Raw genomic sequence first — 22,466 nt, forward strand, 5'->3', positions numbered from 1 at the left:
TCAAACCTCCAGCTTATATGGCGATGTTAAAGTATCACTAAAATGAAAACACTACGTGACACGAATGCAGTACAGAAAAACACAATAACACGTACCACAGAAGTGTATAAATTTGATTTGATTTATAAAGAAACATGTAAATCACTTATTAACAACGGACACCTCCCATGATACCATACCAGGACACAGCTATCGAAATATAAACTGCGCGTCACATGCATGGATTACAAAAAAATGACGTATTGTTTGTGACGTTAATATCACACGTTTTTGAATGTTTTATTTATAGAAACGTACACGAATTGTAATGGCGTTATTTTGTATATTTTCTAATCATGACAAGAATGTAAATGGAATTGTGTTTGTAAGGCGTTATAATTTGTATTTTTAAAACCAAGTCGGTTTTCTTTTAAATCAAAACTGAGTATTAAAAAAAAAAATAAAAATAATTAAGTGCAAATAATTTTCTAAAATTAATTGAATTTTTATACCATTATTGATATAGGTAATTGCATAAATTCAAAAGATAGATAACACCAATTAACATCATTTTTCCAGAGTTATGTTTTTAACCGCACCAGCATTCTTCGTTACACTTTCATTGGCAACGTTAGAAGGAGTTGTAGCGTATGCATACTACACAAGCATAAGATGTGACCCATTGACATCAAAACGCATACAAAATCCAAATCAGGTATGCAAAAACAAAACATGTATTCCGTGATTAGAGAATGGTTGTATTGGCTAGTTGTAGAATGACTTGGAGTATGAGATACTTGAAGGTCTGTTTTGTGTTCATGTAACAGCCCTTTTAATAAACAGCATGTTATTTCCATTCCATATTTTATATACATGATTCTTTAGGTTTATATGTTGTGTCATGTGTACTATTATTTGTCTGTTTGTCTTTTTCATTTTTTGCCATGGCGTTGTCAGTTTATTTTCGATTTATGAGTTTGACTGTCCCTCTGGTATCTTTCGTCCCTCTTTTATATACAAAATGCACACAATTTACTCAAATGCAATGATATATATCATGACCCGACCATTGGTTCACCAATAATATGTTAAAGGGCTTAGATTATTTTTCCCAATACAGCCGAGTGAGTTAAAATTTGAAAATAAACAGTAATACAGTCTCTACTGACGTTTGAATCATTATAAACTTCTATTTTAAGCCATAGACATAATGCATATAAAGCAGACAATGTTCTCAGCAATTGATATAACATCTGTTTGAATTGCCTCAAGATGGAAGAAGAATGTCGATACATTTTCAGACCAGACGAATTTCTTGCCCGTTTAGAAAGGAAATGACACGCGGAAACATGTCTCTCGAGAGTTGAGGCAAAACTTCGGCCAGATATTGTTAATAATGTACTTGAACTTGAACACAACAATGTGAACAAATAACAATGGTCAGCAAGATTAACTGAAACAATTGACAAGCATTGCGGTTGATGTCATGCTTTCAAGCTGTTGAACAGTATAAACTGCTGAAAGCATTGAAAAAAATGGCAGCCAAAATCTTTTACTGTGAATTTTCCCCAAGGAAATTTTTACCTTGTTTTAAACACAATTGCGGAACTAAAAATCGACAGAGTGCAGCATCAGTTACCAAAGTCACTGGTTAACAAGTATTGTTGGGAACCAATAGTCATCTGCTATCGATTCCTGTCAGTGGTATTAAAAACATACAATCTAAGCTTGATTCGTGCGAATACTAGTTTTAAAATAAGCTAAATCAGGAAAGTCAAAACATATGAATCGTCTAAGAACATTAAAAAGAAATATACCTTAACAGCTAAAACTATCTAAGGTAAACCTTGGCTGAGAGAGAATGCTTGCATTTATTTTATATATGATCAAAGTGATAGAAAGAAGCTATGATTTCTAACACTCTAATAATAATACTGTCATGATTTTGTATTCTTTCAGATAATACCGTACATGGTTCTAGACATCTTCCGGAATCTCCCTGGAATGTCGGGTTTGTTTATGGCATCCCTTTTCAGTGCATCTCTTAGGTTTATATACATTATCATCCTTATTAGTTATCATAGTTTTATGTGTGTTCTTCATATTTCTTGATATTTAAATGCGCTGATATAATCATTAAACATTTTATGTAAGGTTAATTCGGGTATAATATGATGTCATGTTTTAATTCTTGCAAAATGCGACAGACAAAGTCGTTATCAAATTACAGGAGTATACATTGTATAACGTAACACCATATTGAAATCTAAATGTATGTTTCTAATTTTGTCGTTTTGTTGCTGTCCTATTGGATATTAAGCTCACATCGTGTGTCCAAATACAATGGATTGTTCATTATTTTCTGTTGTTAAAAAAATATATTAAAACAAGAATGTGTCCACAGTACACGGATGCCCCACTCGCACTATCATTTTCTATGTTTAGTGGACCGTGAAATTGGAATAAATTCTCTAATTTGGCATTAAAATTAGAATGATCTTATCAAAGGGAACATGTATACTAAGTTTCAAGTTGATTGGACTTCTACTTTATCAAAAACTACCTTGACCAAAAACTTTAACCTGAAATTTGCACTATCATTTTCTATGTTCAGTGAACCGTAAAATTGGGGTCAAAACTATTATTTGGCATTAAAATTAGAAAGATCATATCATAGGGCACATGTATACTAAGTTTCAAGTTGATTGGACTTCAACTTCATCAAAAACTACCTTGACCAAAAACTTTAACCTGAAGCGGGACAGACGGACGGACGAACGGACGAACAGACGAACGGACGCACAGACCAGAAAACATAATGCTCCTCTACTATCGTAGGTGGGGCATAAAAAACCACACAAAAACCGTCAGTTCTGTTAGTCGACTAATAATTACAGTTAGGATCAGTCTATACTTTCTTTTTTACCTGCGAGGGACTTTCAGTTGAACTGTTCTGGACAAGTCTGTAGAACATTTCTCCTGAGGACTTAAGCACAGTTTTTGACTGTGGTTGTTCTACTTTAGAACCGTTTAAGATATATCTTATATAACACAGTTTTGTGGCGTCGATCCAGTCGTGTGACAGCCAATGCGTGGTTCTGATGTGCTGTTTTTATAAGCTGTCCTAGGTTGTTTTACGTGTTCATTTTTATTCTGTGGTTATTCAGTGTTGACATGAACATTTTTATAAATTTATTGTTTGCAAAAAGTAAGAAATATTCTAAATACTAAACAATTTCTTATCCCAGGCACAGTTGACCTTAGCCGTGTTTAACACAATTTTTTGGAATTTTGGATCATCACTGATCTTCAACTTTGTACTTTCTAACTATTTTGATCTGAGTGTCACTGATGAGTCTCGTGAAGACAAAATGAGCGTCTTACTTATTAAATTATAAGCCTGGTACCTTTGATAACTATTAACATGTCGAAATATACTATTGTATTGTTTATTTGTGTATTTCTTCTTGCATTTATTTTTACTGTATTCCTGTCATTTAATGTTGTTATTTAAGTGTCATATTTAACGTTGTCATAAAAGCGCGAGGTTTGGCTAGCCACGAAATCAGGTTCACCCATCATTTTTCTTAAAATGGCATGTACTAAGTCAGGGTCTGCATTTAATCAGATTGCGCTTTAGACTGATTCAGAAGATGACGTTTATGTGTTGTCTTCGTATCATCTTATTAGTAATTATTTGGACGCATCACTACTAGCATCTTCTTCTGTTGACTTTCTTAAATGTATATATCATATATTTGGCACCTGTATTTTTCTCTTATTAGTACCATGTCGTCTGGATTGAGTAGTTTGTCTGCCATGACAGTAGAAGATTACATTAAACCATTTCACAATTTATCGGATAAAAAGCTCACAGCCATCGCAAAACTTTCCGGTAAGTAACAAAACTTCAAACCAATAACTGTCAAATACGTTATCAGACATGCAATGAAACTGCACTACATTAAAGTTATGTTTTCTTTTTCACAAATCTTATTTTGTTTTAATTGACCAATTTCATTTTATGTTTTCAGTGCCGTTCTATGGATTGCTTTCAGTAGCCGTTTCATTTATGATAGCAGAAATCCCTGGACCAATGTCCCAAGTAGGTCAGATAGATATTGTTCATTTCATAATCTTCAAAGTTTGACTCATCGAAGAAACTGATGTCAATTTGTTAAACCTTAAAACTATTATATCAGTCTGATTTTTCGAGTACATATACGTGATCATGGGTACTCTAACCCGTATCTTTTATAACGATACAGACGAAAAATCACGATACTTAAATGTCAAAAATTTCATTTCAATATCGGTAACAGAGAGATTTAGGCAATTATCTATTTGATATTTAAGGCCACTGTGAAAGAACAAATGGACTAATGCTTATTTTTGGTTAATTCTTTTTGCGTAAATCCCTGAGGGTTTACGCAGTATATATTAGGCGATGTCCGTAGTCTTTCGGAACACCGGATGTTATTCGGAATACATCTGTTCTTTCCATGGCCACCTTGCATATATACATGCGCAATAGCTTATTAATTGACCTGTTGAATAAGCATTATAGCTTCTTAAAGTTGCTATAGAGATATGTTAGATAAGATGCATAATTTATTATTACTTTAAATATCATTTGAATACTTCCTTGCACGCAATTACAAGCTGCTAATAATTACTTTCAATATATGTGTAGTTATTTTAATTATATATAGAGTCAAACGTTGAAACCAGCTGTGTTAGATATGAGATAAGATTTCATGTTAAGCAATACGAAATATATTCGAAACGAGATTTGTTAACTGAAATCTATAAAAGAAGTATTACTATCATTTCATTTAAGATACGGGGCTAGGGAATATGTATATGATGTACAAAGCAGGCTAATTATTTTTTTTCATACTGAAACTAAAAGGAAGTCTTTCCTGTACTTTCTTGAAATTTTACGTCTACGATAGACCAAGGACGTGTATACATAAACTAAAATACGTGCCTCGAATAGGTGTAAAAAAAACGAGGATTTTTCAAAAACAAATATCGTTTATTGGAAACAACGTTAAAATTAATTATGAAAGTAAATTTCCGTTTTTATTTTCATTTAAATTGCAAATTTAAGGTTATTTTCTTTGTTTAAATATTGCAACATTATTTACTTTTTATTAAAACTGTCATGAGGTCACATAACCTCTGGATCCTTTTCGTCATTGAAATGTGACTGAAAAGTAGATATTCAATATGAAAAAAAAACTAAAACTGAAGTCTAAATCTAAAATATATTTAAAAAAAAACCAACATTTTACCATGCAGATGTAAGAAATAGTACTTCAAGCAATCAAACAACGAATTAAAAGTGCCACTTTAATTACAACTGATAACCTTAAAATAAATCATGCATGCAATTTTAGCAGACTTTATAACATGGTCGGCGATAAGATATCAAATATAAAAAAGAAGATTTGATATGATGTCAATGAGAAAACTATCTACAAGAAACCAAAATAACACAGAAATAACAAACTATGGGTCACCGTACGGCCTTCAGCAATGAGCAAAGCACATACCGCATAGTCGCCTATAAAAGACCCCGAAATTACAATGTAAAACCATCAGTCAAAACAGAAAATTAACAAAGGCCGTATACGTAACTTAGTTGATCGCAAGAGGAACGCTAAGCACGTTGCATACGCTTCAAAATCGTTTCACTTTAACTAAAACAAACACCCCATCACGTCGCAGAAACTCCGAAAGCACGGATTACCGTTCCAGATACGACCGGAACACATCTCAAATACGTTCAATAGACTTTTTAAAATAAAACAATACATCTTTATTTAACAAGTATCTAATATATTATGCAAATAAGCATTTGGGTTTACGATTGCATTTCTATTTTAAAGAAAGCAACTTGTTTTATATTTATTGGCATCACTTTCGCCAATTCTTATATACCGTAAAACACTTATTTACTTTCTTTTTAAAGATAACTACAAGCATTCTATCAGCGTTTGGAGGCCCATCGTGTGGATTATTTTTATATACGGTATTCTTTCCATGGTCAACAAAAAAGGTAAACATGTACAGAACAAATATAACAGTCATTCCTTAAATGGACTATATTTTATATTTAACGAAAATATTTTAATGGATAATGAATATGAAACAGAACAGATTCACACACACACACACACACACCACTAAGCTAGGAATCGTATGGAATATAAAATTAGTAGACGAATTCAATATGAAAAGATAAAAATCTCGTGCCGTTAAACGATCCCGAATTCGCATCGTAAGACGACAATATGAGATACAATTTACTATATTCATTGTATATTCATAGAAACTGTTTCATATCGGCAGCTTTAAAGACACGCATTTTTGAAATGCACATTTAGTGCAGTCATTTATATCATGTCTACCACTGTGTCGATACCTCTGCTGGGTCACTATTATTTCCCGGGGTACTATCAGCTGAAATATCTCAGTACTTCGGTAACGGCGTACATTTAGTGAAATATACTGTGATAAAACTTGAGAAATCATTTCAAATAAAGCAATGCATCTCCCTGATGCATATCAAAGATTTCCTGTCCGGGTATTGGTAAATGTTTGGTACTTTATGGTTATATCAGCTATATATCGTTATCATAAGGTTTATAATTCTAAAAAAATGGCATTGTCCAATACTAACGAGAGAATAATTGTTTAAATGAACATCTTGTGCAGTAAAATTTGTTTTGTATGTGATGTGTTTCCCTCAGTTTTAGTTTGTAACATGGATTTGTTTTTCTCTCAATCGATTTGACTTTCGAACAGCGGTATACTACTGTTGCCTTTATTGATAACGTAGAGCTTACTTTCTGTAAGTTAATGCGAGCACTCTTCATTACCGTATAGGATTTGTAAGTATATGTATTTATAACAATATATTTGTTATCTGTTATATTATTATTCCAGAGTCAAGGACTTTTCCGTATTGATATTTATTGCATGTTCTTTTGTATACCTTGTAGTCCACTAATTGAGAGTAAATGGAGGACTGTAGAGTTCTCAAAAGAACTTATTTAACCCCAGGCCCTGTCACGTGTTTAAGTATCTGTCCCATGAAATGTGGTTGCCTTATCTCATAATTTATTTTATTTAAAATTTTATGATTTCTTTTTAATCCACCCACAACTTTTGGGCATCATCATAAGTTGACACATGTCCATAGTTGAAGACTGTACCGTGCTGACCTCTAGGTGTCTTGTGTTTTTTTGTTGTTTTTTTTTTTTTGGTTGCTGTCAGCTTGATGTATACCACGTGTCTCTATATATAACTATTCACATTTTGGCGTTTTAAATTAAAAAGAAAATTGATGCATGTTGTTATTTTATCTTACAATTTAAGTGCTGATCTATGAATTATCTGATGAATTGTTTCATTATTGTTTCATAAATTATTCAAAATACTATTTTTTCCCTTTTAACTGATCTCTCTGGAATGAAATTGATTATCTACGCTGTTAGAACATAAATTTCGTGTTGGATTTTCCTCCGTCTGAATTTGCTTAATTTTACTGCTAGAACATCAATTACATGTAAGATTTTTCCTGCGTCTGAATTTGTTCAATTTTAAAAGTTCTTTTTCTAGCATGATCGATAGATTTCAAGTTCAAATTCAAGTAGTATTGATGAGCTACTTAAAAATTAAAACTGTTATTGAAAGATCCTAAATCTAAAAATGAAAATGAAAGTTGAGAACTACAATGTTTTAGGTCAATGCGTATGTCTTGTCTTTTATTCATGTGTTTTTAACTCTCGTTCTAGGGTGCACTGATTGGTACTACAGCTTCTGTTATACTATCCTTTTGGTTGTCAGCTGGGAAGAACTTTTCTAAAACACTACAAAGATCACCATGGGCTACCATGCCACCGACTGACCAGTGTTATTTATTCCAAAATACGTCACACTTTATCAATTACACAATTACCACTGAATACACAACTTATCAAACTACAGAAGCAATCATGGATCATCAGCAGTACGCTTTTATATGAATTTCCTTTGCAAGTTTAATATAATTAAGAATAATAGCATATCAGTATTATATCACTGTGGTGAGTATGGGGGGTCTTTTGCAATAATAAAAAAAAAAGCACAGCCATGTCGTTGGTATGGGTCGGAATGCCAAATATATCAATGAAGTCCTATTTCATGGAGATAATATAACAATGGATAGAAAAGTATATGTTAATGGGTCCAAAATGTTTTCCTCTTCAGTTAAGGTGACTTTCAAAACTGTGTCTTATAATATGAACTTTCCATGTCTACTTTGTTGGTAACATCTTAGTTAAATGTTGCAAATTTTATGTTTGAAATTTGGGAAATAGATGAATTGGACATGATTTTCCTTAATAATATGTGTAATAGTGCAATAGGTGAAACTAGACATTAAACTTAAATTCTAGGCAATAAGCTAACGCAAAAGTAGTAAGCCTATTGCCTTACTGATATTATGCATTATTATTAAATCCTAGGATTAAAGCTTAACTCCTGAAAATGTGTCCAGGCATTTATCGTAATGCCTAACATGTAAATGCGGATACATGAAAAGACTATAATCCAAAGTTAAAATACCTTAGATATATCATAACAAGACAAGAACTGAAGTTTAAAATTTCAACTACCTCAAACAAAATCACTTGTTATAGCCGCCTTAGTTTTAACTCGGATATAACCAAAGTTGTAAAAAGTAAAATCACAAAAATACTGAACTTAGAGGAAGATCAATTGGGAAAGTCCATAATCACATGGCAAAATCAAATAACAAAACGCATCAAAAACGAATGGACAAGAACTGTCATATTCCTGACTTGGTACAGGCATTTTCAAATGTAGAAAATGGTGGATTAAACCTGGTTCTATAGCGCTAACCCTCTCACTTTTGTAATGACAGTCTCATCAATTTCCGATATTTTTACATTGATGCGTTAAATAAACAGACACAATAAATATAATAGTCAAAATATGGGTACATCAGTCATCATCGTTTAACAATTTTAAAAGGAACAATTTAACAGAACACAAAAACATCTACTATCTACGAACACATTTATTGAGTGTCTGACGTCAGAAAATTTTATACGTCACATAAATTTGTCGTTCAATGTGCGTACAAACAATTTTAAAATTTTCATGGGAATGTTAGCATACAGGGTTAAAAAATCAAAAGTATGTAAGAATAAATTTAAGAATTAGACCGAGATTTAAACTAGTCCAAAAGTTATATATAGAATTTATAAGAATCCAAAAATAGTTAATACCACTACGCGATTGAATGATTTTGACGTTTGTGGTTCAACGTATATTGTAATTCATAATAGAAATATATCATAATGACATATAATAGGACAATATCATACTGACGGGATCTTTTAAAGTACAGAGTCACGTTATGAGAACAAAAGAAATACAAAAAGTCGCAAATACAAAACAAACCACAAAAAAATGAAAGCCAATACAAACACATTGACGAGATGTATAAGTACCGAGCCACGTGAAACGAATATCACATGAAACCATTTAACAGTAAAAGTAATATTAATAATAGAACAAAGACAAATGAAAGAACTATAAAACACGTTGTTAAGATGGTAAACAACATCAGAACGCAGAATCTATACATCAAGACCATCGTGTATTATTTGAGAAGTTGATACGGAATATTTATCAACAAGGTCTTGGTACCTTCCGATGAACTTTTTTAGAAAAAGAACGAGACGTTCTTTGACATACCCCTGTTTCATCAACTTTCTACTCAGACACTGATGACGTATTACAAAGTCTGAGTAGGAGCTGCAAGCTCTTGAATATCGAATAAGTTGGGAAATATATATCCCATATGCAGGTGAAGTTGGTATATTGCTACTAAGGTGGGGGAAATTTATGATTTCAAAATTAAAATCGTCTCGTTTGTCATAGATTCTGGTACTGAGATGACTGTGTAAGTCAAATTCGAGATATAAGTCTAAAATGAGGCGGAGGAAGCCGTGTCTGTTGTTTCTTTAATCTCTAGTTCTGGGGGATATATTTATGGAACCCAATCAGAAAAGTTCGGATTGTTTATGGAAAGAACATCATCAATATATCTGAAAGTGAAATTAAATAATCTGGCTTCTTTGATTCTCTTGTTTTTTACAAGTGTCTGGAGGAACTCCGATTCATATGAAAATAAGAAGAGGTCGGCAAGAAGAGGCGCACAGTTTGTTCCCATAGGAATGCCGACAATTTGTTGGAAAAGTCTACCTCCAAACTCAACAAATATGTTGTCGATAAGAAACTCCAGCATACTGACCACTTGTTCTTCTGTGTAGCATATCTTACCTTTTTGTTTGTCACTATTTACGAAATATGCCTTATGAAATCCCAAAGTAATAAATTTATAGCGTATGCTACCATTTTTATGTTGAAAGGCATTGTGGATTATTTCTTTAAGGCGATTTTTCAATTTCACATGGGGAATGGTGGTATACAGGGTTGAAAAATCAAAAGTTTTGATGGAACTAATTTCAGAAAAAGACCGAGATTTAAAATTGTCTAGAAGTTCTTTAGAATTTTTAAGAATCCACATATGGTTAATACCACTACGCGAGTAAACAGTTTCACAGTATTTCTGAAGACCCTCTTTCACTGCGGACAGAATTTTAGTCAATCTAATGGACAATTCTTTAGTAGAACATGAAGATGAGCCAGCAATATACCGTTGTTTGTACGGAATTTTATGAAGCTTTGGTATCCAATACAAACAAGGTAAGTCCTCCGATTTGGTGTTCAATGCAATGTTTATTGAAGCCATGAAGGACTTATGATTTGCTAAAATCTCATCCTTGTCAAATGATATGTCTTTGTATGTGGGATTACCTGAGTGCTCCTTTATACCTAATTCTTTTACAAGACATTCGTAGTAATACGATTTACATACAAAGACAATATTATTTGAAGCTTTGTCCGCAGGAACAACAACATACTTATCATGAAGAGTTGATAGACATTTCATGGCCTCTTTGTCTCTGAAAACGGACTTTGGTCGATCATTCACACAGTTTTTCAACTTGTGAACGCGACGCTTTATCAGAGACCTGATAGTTTTAACCCTTCTGACAAAGCGTCCAGTTCAACTTCTTCTCGCTTAGCCCATGCTCTGGCGTAGTACTCAATGGAATCCATAATTATTTTGAAGTTATGGTTCCAATTGATGTGTTGGGGTTCTCTAAACTTAGGACCATGAGAAATCACCTTTCGGAGATTTTCATGTTGAATTATGTTTAGATCCCCAGTTATAACATGACCAGAGGGGCTGTAATTATAAGGCGAGTGGGAACAGTCACATGTCGGAGGTTGTTTCAGGTATTGTTCTAAGTCAAGGTCCTGCAATGATTGTTTATAGTTAAATATTCACTTTGAAGCTTATTGGGCGAAACAAAAAAAATGTTAAAACATCAATTGAATCCAAAGTCACCTCTGAAGCTCATTATATCATGCATGTGAGAGCTCTAATGTTAAAAATTTATTTAGGTTATAAAAATTCATAATTTTTACTTGAGTTTGATTGGAAATCATTAAAACGACCTATCCTCTACTGTTGAACTCTTTGAATAAAATGGGTTTAAGGAATATTCCTTTCCCTAAATACTTTTTGTCTTGCTACAATCTTCACAATGTGGATCAAATAGTTCGATGGAATCGCTAAACATATTTGTACAGCCATGGATTGACGGAATCAAGATAACTATTTGTAAAGGCAAAAAAAATTGTAAAATTCAAAACGAAAAGTCAGATGGCAAATTCAAAAGCTCAAACCCGTCAAACAAATGGAAAACAACTGTCACATTTCAGAATTCGTACATGCATTTCCTTATGATGAAAGAGTGGATGAAATTTGAATTTATAGCTATTATCCTCTAACTTGAATGAGAGTCGCATAAACTTTCTTTATACTGACAATATATGTGAACAAAACAAACAGAAATAATAAGTAAAAATGTCAAAAATAGGGGCACAACAGTCATTATAGTGTTATTCATAATCAAATATGTCATCAAAGAACTTTCGTCAAATAATTTTCAATTAGAATCACCAATCCATCTATTTTTACGATACGCTCACTTGTTTGAAACATATCAATAGTTTTGATACCACAAAGAAATACAAAGGTAATTCTGTTATGCATATGAAAAAAATATTAAAATTTGAATATTTGTTGAATAATTGGTTATCAATATTTGGAATATAATATAAACAAAACTTTACATCAAGAATCATACTTCACAAAATGTATATTTACATGGAAGATAAAGCAAAAATCCCAAAGTTCGCTTATTGCCTGAAAGAGTGCTTAGGAATAGGTTAAATAATCATCAAGTTTAAAGCTTAATGCCTGAACATTATGTCAGGCAATAACTTAATGTCTATGCGTTAGCTTATTGCCTAGACTTTAAGCTTAATGCCTAGTCCAACTTATTTTCGCTAACATAAGTATGGGTAGGGATTTTCGTATATATATATATATGAATTGGGGTGGTTTTTAATTCCAAGTTAGATATCTGTATCAAAATCTTAATGTTGAAATTAACTACCCTTCATGAACTGTGTTAACAACCTAACCCGCATTTATTCTTTTCAATAAGAATATATTTCTTCTGAATATTTAACAGCGTCAACGAATCTGTAGTGGATCGTCTCTTGGATGCAGATATAAAATGGAATTCAACCTGAGTAATTTAGGAATAAAAAAATATAGTGGCAACCTTGTTCAGTAGTAACTTTTAAATTTGATCTTATCGAAACGTTTTCGTCTAAGATCTTTCTTCAGTGGAAGTGAGAAGTCTAACAGTTCGGGTTGTATGATCGAAAATATAGTTTCTTTATGGTTATTGCAATAATTACTTCGCTGGCCTTTGAAACAAACCTTACAAGTTCTCTATACCGTAAGAAACAGTGTCTCTGTGTTTCTTAAACTTAAAAAATACCATTATTATAATAGAAAAGTAACTAAATGGTTACATTTTGTGGCTGCATTATTCTAATAGTAGATAATAGAGTAGTAAGTATTGGCCAAGTATTAAAATAAATAATTTGTAAGATGATTGAAGGTACGCGGTTTTTAAAGAAACCCCTTAGTATTATCAATTTCAAAGAAAGAGTTGTAAGAAATGGCAAATTGTATTCTAGATTTTAAAAATTGATCTAATTTTCAAGCTGCATACGGGGTGATCTCAGGTGCTCCGGAAGTGTAAGCAGATCCTGCTCCACATGTGGCACCCGTCGTGTTGCTCATGTTATAACAAATTCGGTAAAAAGTCTAATTCGGTAGGTCGCATTCATGAAAGGGAAGGGGATTTCGGTATGTCATATTCATGAAAGGGAAGGGAAGGGAATTGTAGTTACGACGAATGGAACATATCCGATATCACAATTGGAAAGCTGAAATCATCCCTTTTGTCGTAAAGTTTTCTTTTCAACACACACTCATTGTCAATTTATGAAAAGATTTTATGACATTTCTATTAATACAATTGACTTGATGACAATTTAGAGAATTCAGATGTATCCTCGGTCACATGTTGATTATTTTTCAGTGAAGGACTGGACAAGTTTTATGCATTGTCTTACCAATGGGTTGGTGTTCTTGGAATACTTTACATGCTGGTCATTGGCATTATTACAAGTTGTATAGAAGGTTAGAACTTAACATTCTAGTATTTATAAAGATCTATTTTTTCTGATGTTATTTTTCCAATATATAACCTTGACAAAGTTCACTATGACCGCAAACTATACACGTTATAGCGTGTGCTGTTATTCTTCCACTTTAAACAGGTTTTATGCCGTTAAAACGGTAGTGATTAAAAAAGGTCTGATGCTATTTTTTTCTGCATATATATTTTGATAAAAAAAATTAAAGTGTAGAATTTCGTGGTCAACACCATAAATCTCTAAAATCAAGAATACATATTTTTCGACAAATAACCACATTAACAATTTTCAAATGTTACAGTTAACATGACTTTTGACTTCGGTCACATATATTAGATAATTTACCATTCGCTGATGAAAAAGAAACCGTCACAAAATCCGAAAATTGGTTAATTTTTTTTATTGTTCCTTATAGAAATGAAATATTTCAGTACAGCGGGAATGGGAGTCAATAACAATATAAATATGTCACATTTTTTGATTTTGTAATTTTAAGAAAAAAATCTTATGCTACTGTTTATAGTGAAGTTGCAATCGTTTGTAAGTCAACGAAAAAACATAGAAATATCGATACCTCCATGGTTCACAGTCACTACGGGGCGCCGAATGGGACCCTTGTGGTTTTGTACAAAATTCAATTCTGTCATAACAAAATCATTTTTGTCTTACAAAACTATGTGATACAGACTTGTTTTATGAGAACTTCAATTTTGTGATGACAAAATTCATTTTTGTAGACAAAATTCATTTTTGTAGACAAAATTCATTTTTGTCATGACAAAAGTCAATTTTGTCAAAAAGGTATGCAAATATAAACTTATTTGCATACAAAATTGACTTTTTTTACCTGATATGGAAATTAAATTACAATAGTCAATTGTGTGAGACAAAATTGACTTTTTTGAGACAAAATTGACTTTTTTGAGACAAAATTGACTTTTGTGAGCCAAATTGACTTTTGTCGGACAAAAATCAATTTTGTATGCTTTGTTTAGTTTGGATTCTGTGAACTAATTTGCATACAAAATCGACTTTTGTGAGACAAAATTAACTTTAATGAGACAAAATTGACATTTGTGAGACAAAATTGACCTTTGTGAGACAAAATTGACCTTTGTGAGACAAAATTGACAAAATTGAATTTTGTCTCACAAAATTGAGTTTTGTCTCACAAAAGTCAATTTTGTCTCACAAAAGTCAATTTTGTATTACAAAAGTCAATTTTGTCTTACAAAAGTCAATTTTGTGACGACAAATTAAAATTCAATTTTGTGACGACAAAATTCAATTTTGTGACGACAAAATTGACATTTGTGAGACAAAATTCAATTTTGTCAATTTTGTCTCACAAAAGTCAATTTTGTCTCACAAATGTCAATTTTGTCTCACAAAAGTCAATTTTGTCTCACAAAAGTCAATTTTGTCTCACAAAAGTCAATTTAATCTCACAAAAGTCAATTTTGTGTCACAACAGTCGATTTTGTATGCAAATTAGTTCACAGAATCCAAACTAAACAAATTTGAATACAAAATTGACTTTTGTGAGACAAAACTCAATTTTGTGAGACAAAATTCAATTTTTGTCAATTTTGTCTCACAAAAGTCAATTTTGTCTCACAAATGTCATTTTTGTCTCACAAAAGTCAATTTTGTTTCACAAAAGTCAATTTTGTCTCACAAAAGTCAATTTTGTCTCACAAAAGTCAATTTTGTGTCACAAAAGTCGATTTTGTATGCAAATTAGTTCACAGAATCCAAACAAAACAAATTTGCATACAAAATTGACTTTTGTCGCCCAATTTTCGAATTAGGTAACAAAAGTAAAGTCTGTGTTACAAAAATGAATTTTGTCATGACAAAAGTAACTTTTGTCCACTGGAAGATAATTTTGTATGACAAAATTTTAAATTTGTAGTATGCTACAAATTTTGTTAAACTGGACTCATTTTTGTTACAAAACTCATTTTTGTCCGTACAAAATTGAATTTCGTGTACAAAATCACAAGAGTCCCATTCGGCGCCCCCGTAGTTCACTGCATTGGTACAAAATCGAAATCATATGTTGATAACATTTTATTATAAAAAAAAGGGACACGCAATGCAATCAGTGACGTTAAAATTAAGGGGACGACCATTTGATATTCTGGAGGGGGGGGGAGGGGGCAGGAGGATTTTGAAAATAGATAACTCAGCCATGATAATCACAAAAATAAATGGTTTGTTCTGTGGTCGTTTGAAAATAAATTACCTGACTGGCAATGTATTGAAAATAAATAACTCAGCAGGTATAATCGAAAGCATGAGATATGGCACCAGATTCTTCGTAAATTCATCTTTTCCCCCAAAAAAATCGCGAAAACTTCCCAAATTCTTTTAATAATAAAAGTATAAATATTATTTAAATATACTTCATATGTCTGAAAATTGGTTTTAGTATGAAATTCAAAACAGTGTAGCTGTGGCCATTGATTGACACATTAAAATCATTCATTGACTGGGACAATTTAGGTGAACGTTTGTATGCAACGACCAATGCTCACTATGTACTTTTTAAAGACACTTAAACTATGGGGTCACCAAAGGTTCTCAACACCTAAATAAAGTAATTCGAAAAATTAATCAGAAATAACACGATATTTTGATTTATATCAATTACATAAATCAAAACACAAAGGTTATTCCTGATTAATTTTTCGAATTATTTTATAATTAAAGGCGTTAAGAAACCTTTGGTGACCCTGCAGTTTAAATGTCTATCGTAGGTACGTCGTGAACAGTGGTCGTTACAGACAAACGTTCACGTAAATTGTCCCAGTCAATGGATGATTTTGATGGGTCAATCAATGGCCACAGCTACACTGTTTTGAATTTCATACTATTTAACTTGAGGTATCTTGTCTCAGGAAACCTTACCTAACTTTTATTTTAACATATTTTAAATGCTTCATGTAGGAAATTTCAAAACTAAACGCTTGTCTCCATATCAAATTATGTTCACAGCGAGTGCCTTAAGCTTGCAAGAAGCAAATCCTGTTTTCCCTCAGACGTAGCCCTGATTTTTCGGGATCAATATTCCTTATTTATTTGTCTTTTGTTCATTGATTGCCCTTCTGTATTCTGTTAGTGTTGCATTCCTTTTGAAATCTAGTAATTTTGTTATGAACTTGATCATGAGTTTAAAAAAAAACAGCAGTCTTACACTGAATTTATACATTTTGCTTTGAGACCAAAATATTGTCAAAAAATTATTAATACAAAACTTGCATTTTCAGATTATGAAAGGGTCTTCGGAACACTCAGAAAGCATGATTTTGCATCATCTGTTCTATAGCTTCTTGGGCCTTCAGTGGCTCCAAAACCCTTTAAAAAAAATTGCCTAGCTCCGCTCGGCAAAATATGTTTGCCAATACTTTTAAACCAGGCGTTACAACCAAACTTTAATACTATGTATATGCAGTTAGGAATATAAAAGATTCTTTTCTGCAGAGGAGAAGGATTAATTCTGATTAAAATGGTACATAATGACTTGACTATACATGTATAATTTATAATAAACAAATCATTTAAAAATTGTATGTTTTCGAATATCATAAATATAGTTGTGAAAATGAATAATCAGTCCCTTGCTTTAATGAAAATGAAAAATCTTGCTTCAATAGTGCAGAAAATGAATAATCTGTCCTCTTAGTTAACGAAAATAAATAACCGATCAAAAACAAATCCTCCTGCCCCCCCCCCCCCCCCCCCAAGAATATCAAATGGTCGTCCCCTAACCGATATCATACAATAAAATAAGTGACGATTGTTGAAGTATATAGAATTGTCCCAGGACTGGATGCTTTATAGGGAAATACATTATATCACAATTTTGCAAATAACACTACAATGCTGTAATCTGTAAATGGTTCAAGAGCAGTTATCTAATGGTATTGTATCTTCGTGTTTTGAGTTAATTTGAATAAAAAGTAAAAGTAATAAGTGGTAATCAAATGGGATGAATAAAAAAAACTTAGATATAAACTTGGTTATAAAAAGGTTCTTACAAAATTTGAAAAATAGGATGTGAAAATAAAAAAAAAAAAGTAAGATGAAACATACATCTTTGTATGCTAATGGTGTTTTTTTCTTATCAATATTTCATTTGATTTTAGGCTTGCCAAAATCGAAAGACATTGATGTTATATATGTGTTGTCGTTCTTTGACCAGTTCTTTCCATTCCTTCCAAAAAATCTCAGGACCAAATTATACTTGGGTGTGCCATTTGAAAAGGTAATAAGAAGACATCTTTACCGTTGAATATGAAAACATAAATAAACCTCCCAGTTGGATGACGTTGAAAAACATAAAATAAATATCTGTTGAAAATGGATGTACTTTATAGAATGATCAATCATTTTCATAACAGCGCGGACAACCGCAATACTTATGTTGGTAATAATACTGAATCATTTACCTTTAACTTCTCACGTTGCAAGCGGCTATTGATGACGGTGATTGTACGCTCACTCAGTCTGTCAGAGGCCTTCCAGTGGGTATTTAAATAGAATATAAGATTAGAGTACATGCAGGTGCACGAGAAGAAAACAAATTTTAAGTATTCAACATTTAAATCAACACACAAGGTTTGGTTCTCTCTTAGCTATTCGTATGATATGATTTAGGTGTTTAGAACCTTTGGCCACCCCACAGTTTAAATGTATATACCATGTGCGATATAACATGTAGGCGTTACAGACCAACGTTTACCTTATCTGACCAAGTCAATTGATAACTGGAGCGCTCTAAGAAATTATCTTGTCCACGCTGTTATTAAAATGATTCTATATATATGTATGTATGATTCATTGTAGCTCAAAACAAGGTAACCTTATAGTTATGGATAATAAAACATCTGTGCATTCTCCTTATTTTGACATGATAAAACATTTTGGCAAATCATGAAAAGATTCTATCGATTGAAGATTTATTAGTTTCTGCTAAACTGCATGAATATGTCTCAAACACGTGATCATGATTTAGTTCAGACTTTTAAAATTAGAAAAAGAACCGACTTTTCGTTTTGAGTTATATCCAACCTTATTCTACATAAACATTATAATATTATTTAAATCATACTGCTACCATACAGTTTCCTGACTTTCAACGTCAATAATATAACTAAACATCCTACCCTATCATGGTATACACAATCCTTTCTAGTTTTCTTAAACTTCATTCGAATGAACTGTCTTTTAAATTTCGATAAATTCTTTTTCCGTAGTTTTCATTCTGTTGACTTGATATTTAAAACTAAAACTATTATGTTGACATCAAATTTGACACTTTTTCAATCAAACATTTTACAAATTTTAGAGAGAGGAATTGTTAAAGAAAGTAGATAAAGGTTTTATGGATTACGAAGCAGAACTTTTACCTACTGCAGACACAGAACTAGAAGAAAAAGATGAAATGTCATCGAAATTAGAAGTATCCAGAAATGGGCATTCGGATGACGATGAAACAGCTAAAGATAATGATGTTTAGAAAATAAACAGTCTTGTACTATATTCAATATAAGAACAAGACATTGTACATTTTTTTTAAACTTTTAACACCGACTTGTATTTTCCAGTAATAAATGAGATGATTTAGATTTAAATAGTCAATCAACTCTGGGACTATAATACTAATATATTATGTCCTATATCAACTGTAGAGAATGATTTTATACTGTCCTTATAATTAGGAATAAAAAAATCAAGGAAAAGGCAATTTTGTGATATAAATCAGGCATTCAATAAATCATTGAGTTAAAACAGTGTACATTAAACGTCTTACATTTTTGCTAATGTGCTTTGTCTATATGCCTTTTTGTGTTTCTTTGATACATATGACGTGGCTCTGTACATCCCGGCATTTTGTTATTGTTCTATGATAATTTTTGTATACTTGCCTTTCAGTTTTCTTAATGTTCTTTGTCTAAATGTCATTTTGTGTTTCTTTGATACATATGACGTGGCTCTGTACTTATACATCCCGTCATTATGTAATGGTGCTATTGTAAATTCTTGAATTCTTGACTTTCATGTTTGCTAATGTGATTTGTCTATATGCCATTTTGGTGCGTCTTTGTTACATATTTGTTTGTTTTTATAGTTATTAAGATTATAACACAATGTTGACTGCTAAACTCCTATTTTTGACATTTTTACCTATTGTGTGTGTTTGTTTTGTTCACACACCGTTGTCAATATAATGGAATTTGACGCGACTGTCATGCAAGTGAGAGGTTTAGCTAGCCATAAAACCAGGTTTAATCCACTATTATCAAATAAGAAAATGCCTGTACCAAGTCAGGAATATGGAAGTTGTTATCCATTCGTTTGGTGTGTTTGAGCTTTTGATTGTGCCATTTGATTAGGGACCTACCGTTTTGAATTTTTCTCGGAGTTTAGTATTTTTGTGATACAACTTTTTTGTTTGAAGATGGCAGCCGGGTTCGATACATCCCATTATACAAAAAGTTATTAAACTAAGTAAAGACATTAGAGAACTCGGAGTTACTGACAGTTAGTTAGTAATAAGCCAATAACAACTAAAATCACATCTCTATACCTGAAAGTGAGGTTAATGTACAGAGATATAAATGACAGGGAATTCAACCTAAAAACGTTATAACTATTATATTGTAGTGATACTATTAGTTACAAAAATCAGTATACTCTGGTTATATATCATATCAATATTTGTATATAGCAGTTACATGTATATATAGTTTCCATTGTTTTGTATATCATTATATTCTACTATTTTAATAATAGTGCATTGCAAGTACATGGTGGACGATTTTTCTAATAGATGGGATTTGAGTAGGCATTCATATTTTCCCGCTAAACTTTCTTGAGATATTCTACCGCATGCATTAACACAATTTTTCTGTACGTCTCAAAGATATTAACTACTTTTTACTGATATATATATATTTCTAACGACAAAACACTTTCATATTATTAATCTATGTTCTAAAATATTATTTTTATGAGTATTCATTGAAGAAATGAATTTATAACAAGCGATAAGAAATATTATTTTGCACTCGATAATGTCCGCGTATTAAACGATCGGATACCAGTCAAAACGAAAGCAAAATCTCTGTGGCAATAACACATCAGCCCTCACGGTCATCGCGATGTAAAAATCATGTATCTAAGAATTAAATCCCAGCATCCAATGAATTACGTATAAAGACCTCATTAACAGTCAGAGAAACACATTACCTTGTGCAATGCAAAGATTGCTATACGTGCAGTGGCGGAGACAGGGGAGGGGTCCGAGAATGGGAACATTCCTGTATTTTGAAAATATATCATTGTAAAAATAAAATAGATGTTTAGTAACCTGTTAAAATCTATCGACCATTCGACAAAAGAATGGCTCTCGCAATGGGCGTAATTTATGTCTTGATTGATTGATTGTACATGGTTAAGCATAAAAGTGGCAATAATTGAATGCACAGGATTAGAATTAAAGTTGTGAATAAATAGTGTCCCATATAAGGGTCTGTAAAATTGTAAAATGGTTTAGAAACGATACACACTGGGTAAATAAAAATGATAGACCTGGGGTCAGATGGCTTTTTGCGTCGAACTTATATACTGTAAATATGAAAAAAGAAGATGTGTTATGATTGCCAATAAGACAACTGTCCACAACAGACCAAAATGACACAGAAATTAACAACTATAGGTCATCGTACGGCCTTCAACAATGAGCAAAGCCCATACCGCATGGTCAGCTATAAAAGGCCCCGAAATGATAATGTAAAACAATTCAAACGAGAAAACTAACGGCCTTATTTATGTACGAAAAATGTACGAAAAACAAATATGCAACACATAAACAAACGACAACCACTGAAATACAGGCTCCTGTAAATCTATTTTTATACCATTTGTATCTTTTTAGTTTTTTATCGACAATTAAACTTTAAATTATAGATGTATCCGTTTTTACTTTTATTAATTGGATTATATCATTTAAGTAGCCTCAGTCAACAAATGTGTTTTTTTTCCCTTCATATGTTATATTATGATGTCAATGATACAACAAATGTTTTTCCCCTTCATATGTTATATTATGATGCCAATGAGACAACAAATGTTTTTTCCTTCTTCATATGTTATATCATGATGCCAATGAGACAAGAAATGTTTTTTCCTTCTTCATATGTTATATTATGATGCCAATGAGACAACACATGTTTTTCCTCCTTCATATGTTATATTATGATGCCAATGAGACAACAAATGTTTTTTCCTTCTTCATATGTTATATTATGATGCCAATGAGACAACAAATGTTTTTTTCCTTCTTCATATGTTATATTATGATGCCAATGAGACAACAAATGTTTTTTTCCTTCTTCATATGTTATATTATGATGCCAATTAGACAAGAAATCTTTTTTCCTTCTACATATGTTATATTATGATGCCAATGAGACAACAAATGTTTTTTCCTCCTTCATATGTTATATTATGATGCCAATGAGACAACAAATGTTTTTTCCTTCTTCATATGTTATATTATGATGCCAATGAGACAACACATGTTTTTTCCTCCTTCATATGTTATATTATGATGCCAATGAGACAACAAATGTTTTTTTCCTTCTTCATATGTTATATTATGATGCCAATTAGACAAGAAATCTTTTTTCCTTCTACATATGTTATATTATGATGCCAATGAGACAACAAATGTTTTTTCCTTC

General features: G+C 31.9%; 1 protein-coding gene across 1 annotated transcript in view; it reads left to right on the forward strand.

The window, feature by feature from the left end:
- Positions 1-19,511, forward strand: part of LOC139515438 (sodium-dependent multivitamin transporter-like) — a 36,002-nt gene extending 16,491 nt beyond the window's left edge. The window contains exons 9-17 of the mRNA XM_071305007.1: positions 559-694; positions 1,939-2,027; positions 3,765-3,874; positions 4,014-4,084; positions 5,957-6,043; positions 7,785-7,999; positions 13,596-13,696; positions 17,865-17,983; positions 19,067-19,511. Of these exons, the coding sequence (XP_071161108.1) occupies positions 559-694; positions 1,939-2,027; positions 3,765-3,874; positions 4,014-4,084; positions 5,957-6,043; positions 7,785-7,999; positions 13,596-13,696; positions 17,865-17,983; positions 19,067-19,237 (1,099 nt within the window). The 3' untranslated portion in view covers positions 19,238-19,511. The remainder of the gene's footprint in view (positions 1-558; positions 695-1,938; positions 2,028-3,764; positions 3,875-4,013; positions 4,085-5,956; positions 6,044-7,784; positions 8,000-13,595; positions 13,697-17,864; positions 17,984-19,066) is intronic.
- The last annotated feature ends 2,955 nt before the right edge of the window (positions 19,512-22,466 follow it).

Source organism: Mytilus edulis, chromosome 3 (genome assembly GCF_963676685.1).
Source record: "Mytilus edulis chromosome 3, xbMytEdul2.2, whole genome shotgun sequence".
Classification (NCBI taxonomy): Eukaryota; Metazoa; Mollusca; class Bivalvia; order Mytilida; family Mytilidae; genus Mytilus; species Mytilus edulis.